General features: G+C 40.1%; 2 protein-coding genes across 2 annotated transcripts; one reads left to right on the top strand and one right to left on the bottom strand.

Moving 5' to 3' along the window:
- On the bottom strand, positions 649 to 2236 carry LOC109824702 (calmodulin-binding transcription activator 2-like). The gene is made up of 4 exons (XM_020391345.1): positions 2030 to 2236; positions 1701 to 1826; positions 1489 to 1604; positions 649 to 795 (listed from the first exon to the last, which is right to left on the bottom strand). The coding sequence occupies exons 1-4, from the start codon at positions 2040 to 2042 to the stop codon at positions 736 to 738; spliced, it is 315 nt and encodes a 104-aa protein (XP_020246934.1). The 5' UTR covers positions 2043 to 2236; the 3' UTR covers positions 649 to 735.
- Positions 3881 to 5442, top strand: LOC109823485. Its single transcript, XM_020389766.1, has 3 exons — positions 3881 to 3974; positions 4230 to 5083; positions 5317 to 5442. The coding sequence occupies exons 1-3, from the start codon at positions 3881 to 3883 to the stop codon at positions 5440 to 5442; spliced, it is 1074 nt and encodes a 357-aa protein (XP_020245355.1).

Genomic DNA, 6775 nt, shown 5'->3' with positions numbered 1-6775 from the left:
GTTGCCAGTATTACTGAAGAATCTTCTAATTTACATGATGTTCTTTCAGTTCGTGTTTCTAATACTCATTCACAATATGAGTGGGTTCTTGATTCAGGTATTCATACCGTGTGTCCTTCATACCATATGTGTCCTCATAGAGAATGGTTTCTGACGTATCCGTCAATTGATAGTGGGAATGTTAGGAAATAACACGTCCTGCAAGACTGTTAGTACTGGTTCAATTAAGATTAGAACACATGTTTCACAAGACTATAGGTATTGGTTCAATTAAAATTAGAACACATGTTTCACAATCTGTAGGTCACCATTTGTTACACTCTCCGACTCTACCTCTTCTTATGTCCAACCTAAAGCCTATTAATATTTCAATTGAATTGAAACTTCTTCTCTAGTTATCGACCGGTTACCTTTGCTATTCTGAAAGATAAATGAGATACCATCCTTGCTTGAGTGAGAACGCTATGCTAAAGCGGAGGTTTAAACATAAAAAAATAATATCTAGGCATGAATAGCTCAGGCATACTGATGTACTCATATAAATTTAATATATAATATCAACCAGATAACCTGCACGGCTGCACCTACTCAATATGCGTTTAGCATTGTAATATAAAATAGCCACAGCATTAATTTTCTATACTTATTCTTTACTGATTCTGAAACATATTCCTCATATTAAACTCTTCATGTACCTGTAACCTTGCACTGCCTGCTTTTCACAAGCTCAGCGAGTCAAACTAGCAACAAAACGTTCTCCTTACAGCATTGTAAATTATGTCTGTCAATGTACACCTGTTAAATTTCTTATATAGCTATATCACGATGTCACATAATGATAATGTCGCCACCAAAACATATTAGGACAAATTTTCAAAAGCAACCCATTTGATAAACTAATTGCAAAAAACGACCCATTTGGGATTTATTTAGAGAAACCGACCTGGTTTCAGCACTGTCGCTGAAACCAGGTCGGTTTTTCTAAAAAACTTTACGAAACTTCACGGGAGTTCAACTCCCGTGAAGTTTTTTCACATAACAAAACTTCACGGGAGTTGAACTCCCGTGAAGTTTCGGAATTTTTTTTTCAAAAACCGACCTGGTTTCAGCGCTGAGGCTGAAACCAGGTCGGTTTTTACAAATAAAACTGAAATGGGTCTTTTTTTGGGAATAGTTTATCAAATGGGTTGGTTTTGAAAATTTGTCCAAACATATTAGTGTAAGTTGGGCTTTCTGTTGGTCGTGAAATGACTTATTAGACACCTCTCTTCCTATGTTCTTTTACAATGCCCACCATGAAAAATCATTTCTTTCCTCAAATAGAAAACAACCAAACATGCCTCCCAAAACTTTTTGGGGTCGGCCACACGAGTACTTGTCATCCACTTCGCTAAGTTAACCATTATCATGTTCTTTTTTTTCCAGCACCACCACTACACTTCTGCAACAAGAAAATAAAACGAGAAAAATGAAGTTATTTGAGCAAACCTTAAGCCGCTCATGGGCTTCGCCGACATTCCTTCCATCCTTCTTCTTCCGCCAGCTGTGACCATCTTTCCGGAAATAGCGAAGAACCCTGCGGTTGTAAAGAAACACAGAACCACCTGTCGACGAGCAGAAATCAAGAACGTCAGCATCACAACTTCTGGATTAAATAAACACCATTAACATCTAGATATTCAAGAAGGTCTCTCTACTACTCGGTGGCTTGTGAGGGGCCTCGGCGGAAATCGGGTAGCTCTCGTGATTCTGCAGAACGAAGTGGATCTCCGCAGGCTTCAGCCAACGATACCGCGCTTCTTTGCAAAGCATATCGTAATCAAAACCTGCGAACGACGATAGAGAGGATATGAACAAATTCGAAGTAAAGTTGACTGAATTTTACTTAGACGGATCAAATTAAAAGAAACAGGGCCGATATCGACGCATTTCATAGTTCCGCCTAAAATCGAGAAAAAAAAAGGGGAAAAAAGAAACGCGCGATCGAGAAATCTCCTCAAACCCTTGAATCAAAATAGAGGCAGTTTACCTTGCTGATTCATATCTGACGCCGATTGACGACGAGATTGAAGCGAGGCCGAGGGTTTAAGAAGGATCAGTAGAAAAGCCCTACTCGAGAGAGAAGGGAAGGAGGCGGCTTTTTTTTCCAGGGGAAATTCTTGAAAAGGAAAGAAGGGAAGAAAAACGTTTTTTTTTTTTTTGGTTGGACAGCAAAGAGCAAGGAAACTGTTTGTCCGCTGTTTCGGAGGAGATGTACTGAAAATGTTTGCTGACGAAAATGCCCCTAGTTTGGATTTCGGCGGAGAAAATGTTTGACTTTTCAATTCGCGTGGCCTCTGACATCAATACGAAATGAGCGGGGGTAATTGTAGCTCACAGAGTCACAGGTGCTTTCTTGTAATTTTAGGGGCTGTTTGGTTGGTTTCCTAAAAACCAAGAAAAGGAAATCGGTACAAGGAAATCAATAAAATAATATTTTTATCCATTTCCATCCCTAAAACTCACCACAACATCTAATAAAATATTATTTTTATCCTCCAACTCATCTTATTTCATCTCCTTTCTTACCTTTAAAAATAAACCTAAGGGCCCGTTTGGTTGGTTTCCTAAAAACCAAGAAAAGGAAATCGGTACAAGGAAATCAATAAAATAATATTTTTATCCATTTCCATCCCTAAAACTCACCACAACATCTAATAAAATATTATTTTTATCCTCCAACTCATCTTATTTCATCTCCTTTCTTACCTTTAAAAATAAACCAAACACAAGAAATGTGTCACATCATCCAACTCATCACATCTTATTTTATCTCATTTTTAAAAATTACACACATCATCCAATAATATTGTGACAACTCATCTCATCTCATTAAACATTCCTTTCCATCCATTTCCTCAAAAAAAACAAGAAATCAATTTCCTTAAGTACGTGTCACATCATCCAATAATATACCTCCAACTCATCTCATCTCATCTATTTTCTTATTTTTAAAAAACGAACCAAACACAAACAACCTCAAAACATCATCCAATAATATACCTCCAATTCATTTCCTTATTTTTTTAACCAACCAAACAACCTCAAAACAAGTTTTTTTAAAAAATCACTCACATCATCCAATAATAAGGTGACAACTCATCTCATCTCATCTCCTATTCTATAATTTCCTTCTTTTTTAAGCCAACCAAACAACTTCAAAACCATTATAATAGGAAATAGGTTTCCTATTTTTTGATTTCCAGGTTTTTTTGGCCAAACGAACAGCCCCTTAGTGGGAGCGATGAGAGCTAATATCGCACTGGGCCCTTCATGTTCCAATTCATAGGTCAGAGAAATCCCAGAGTGGACTGACTCCTTAGAGCAAGTCCAGCAAGCTTCCAGTTGGGAGTCCTAGTCAGCAAGCTCTCAAGAGCTCTCAAGCATTTTGGTATAAAAAATTATAAAAATAGGTCTTGGGAGCATCTCATTATTTTATGGAGCTCCAACAAGCTCCTAGTTAGGAGCTCCAACAATATCAAAAAAACCCCTCTTCTATTTTAATATTTTACCCATTACTTTTAATTATATTTAAACCTCTTGTATTTTATTTCTAACCGTTGGATACGGCCTTCGAGGGAGCGCACATGGTCTTCGAGGCAACCCACGGTCTTCGAGGGACCGCACAGGGTCTTCGAGGTAACCCGCGGCTTTCGAGGGAACGCACACGGTCTTCGAGGTAACCCGCGGTCTTCGAGGGAACGCACACGGTCTTCGAGGTAGCTCGCGGTCTTCGAGGTTGGGCACGAACTTCGAGGTATCACAAACTTTGACCGTCAATTGACTGATTCCTATAAAATTCGATGCCTTCTCACCTCAACCAATCGTCTCCCAGAACAAAATGTCTAGCTCATCTAGCTCTAACGATGATAAAATGATGAAGACGTTCTTTCTTATGGGAGCTGCTATCGTCGAGGAAGAAGAACAAGGGAAAGGTTCAACTTCAGTTCAACACAAAAGACGTATCGTGCTCCATCGATACCGACTGGAAGGCCACAATCGGTTGTTCCAAGATTATTTTGCTGACACACCAACATATCCTCTTCATTATTTTCGTCGAAGATTCAGAATGTCGCGTTCGTTATTCCTTCGAATCCACGACGCTGTCGTCGAACATGACAAGTACTTCGTCCAAAAGAGGAATGGTGCTGGACAGTTAGGACTATCTAGTCTTTAAAATATTACTGCAGCTATGCGGATGCTCGCATATGGAGCATCCGCTGACGCCGTTGACGACTACGTTCGGATCGGTAAAAGTACGTCGCTTGAGAGCGTGAAGAGGTTCGTTCGATCGATTATCAACATCTTTGGGGAGGAATACCTTCGTTCACCGACTAATGAAGACGTTGCACGCCTGCTCGAGGAGGGTTCACAACGAGGTTTTCCTGGTATGCTTGGGAGCATCGACTGCATGCACTGGGTATGGAAGAACTGTCCAACCGCCTGGCAAGGTATGTATATTGGGCATTTTCATGAACCTACAATTATTTTGGAGGCCGTAGCTAGCAAAGATCTTTGGATATGGCATGCTGAACCTACAATTATTTTGGAGGCCGTAGCTAGCAAAGATCTTTGGATATGGCATGCCTTCTTTGGACTTCCGGGGTCTCACAATGACCTCAATGTGCTACATCGTTCACCGGTTTTCACACAACTTGCGGAGGGAAGAGCTTCACCGTGCAACTATACTGTTAATGGGCACGAGTACAATATAGGATACTATCTCGCCGACGGGATTTATCCAGAGTGGTCCACATTAGTGAAGACTATTCCAGCACCACGAGGAAACAAGCATAAATACTTTGCTCAACAACAAGAGAGCGCAAGAAAAGATGTTGAGCGAGCTTTTGGCGTGTTGCAAGCTCGATTTGCGATTGTTCGTGGACCAGGACGTTTCTGGCAACCTAGTGTGCTGAAAGACATCATGACAGCTTGCATCATAATGCATAACATGATCGTTGAAGATGAACGAGATTGTCAATTGGACAACAACTTCGACTTTAATGATTCGATACCAGTCGTTGAACCTTCTCATGTGCAGACGGTGCCTCTAACCGAGTTCATCCAAAATCATCATCGGATCAGGAACACACAAACACACAAATCACTAAAAAATGATTTGATCAAGCATCTGTGGCAGCTTAAGGGATCCATCGCCGAGGATTAACTTGTATCATAATGCATAACATGATCGTTGAAGATGAACGAGATTGTCAATTGGACAACAACTTCGACTTTAATGATTCGATACCAGTCGTTGAACCTTCTCATGTGCAGATGGTGCCTCTAACTGAGTTCATCCAAAATCATCATCGGATCAGGAACACGCAAACACACAAATCACTAAAGAATGATTTGATCGAGCATCTGTGGCAGCTCAAGGGATCCATCGACGAGGATTAAGTTTCTTTATGTCTAATGTAATTTCAGCAAAGAAGTTCGAGTTGTTGTACTACGCCAATTTTCTTTTCAATGAAGTAGTTGTTTTCATTAAATGCCAAAATTTTCAACTTCAAGTAGAATCATAAATCTAATACAAGATAATTAGGAAGAACTAATTAGGATGCGATGCGAGTACAATCATAAATCTAATACAAGATAATATATGATAATTAGGAAGAACCCTTAGACATCCACCTCTCCAATATCTCTGCCTGACGCATTTCAAAGTATTGTCGTTGAACTGAATTGAGTGTTGAGAGATCCATCTTCATGATATCGTCATCTTGTTTCTTTTGTTTTAGCTCTATTTTTTGATTTGTGGTTTCCTTCATCCACGTGAAAGCCTCTCCTATGATGGACTTAGCGGACTCAGAGTTTTCCACATTTTGTTTCCTCTTGAGCTTTGCCGCTTTCCTCCCTTCAGGCCTTGCTATAACATCTTCCGAGTCAGTGTTCAACTCGATGGGGCTCGCTGGCATGAAATTGTTTGGTGAGGAATCAGAGTATGTGGTTCTTCTCGGCTGTGATCGAATCTTATTGTAAGTTTCCATTTGTTGGATCCACTTTTGATGATGACACAACTCAACCCAGCAATGGTCAAACACGAATGGCTTACCATAAAGAGATTGGTATAATTCTTTTACTTCTGCAGTCTACACAAGAGTTAATTTTAGAATAATCAAACATAATTAAACATATTGAATCTGAGCAAAAATAATCAAACATAATTAAATATTTACCTGGTCAATAATTCCCGTACCAGATCTTTGTCTTCCTTCAATCTGAGCAACGCACCCACAAAATTTGTTGACGGACAATTGAATCGTTGACCAACGATGCATCATTTGGTTTGGCGTGCGGCTCGTTGGATCGGTGGAGTATAGGATAAAATAGTCGTTAGCTCGGTGCCAAAACTTATCTTTGTGTTGCCCCGTACCTTGGATGGCGTCTTGGCTCGTGTTCAGCCAAGCAGACACAAGAAGCTTATCCTCGTGGACAGTCCAATTTTCGGACCGCGTGTAAGCCTTCTTCTTCTTTGTGGTCGGTGTTTCTTGGGATGGCACTTGTTGTGTTGTGTAGGCTGTCTAAAAATCATAATAGATAGCTGATCCAAATAAGCTCCGACAATGGAGGTCACAATCAGACGACTTCCCAATCACTGCATCCGCAACTCCACAATCGTCACAAACACGACCTCACTTCTGAGATGATTGATCTTGATGGATGCGACAACAGCATGAATAGTATTATTAGCAACTATTGGAGATGCTGATGAGCAGTGTAATGATTTTAG

This window comes from Asparagus officinalis, chromosome 9 (assembly GCF_001876935.1).
Source record: "Asparagus officinalis chromosome 9, Aspof.V1, whole genome shotgun sequence".
NCBI classification, from domain to species: Eukaryota; Viridiplantae; Streptophyta; class Magnoliopsida; order Asparagales; family Asparagaceae; genus Asparagus; species Asparagus officinalis.
Note: the sequence above shows the minus strand (reverse complement) of the source record. Positions and strands in the feature narration are given on the sequence as shown.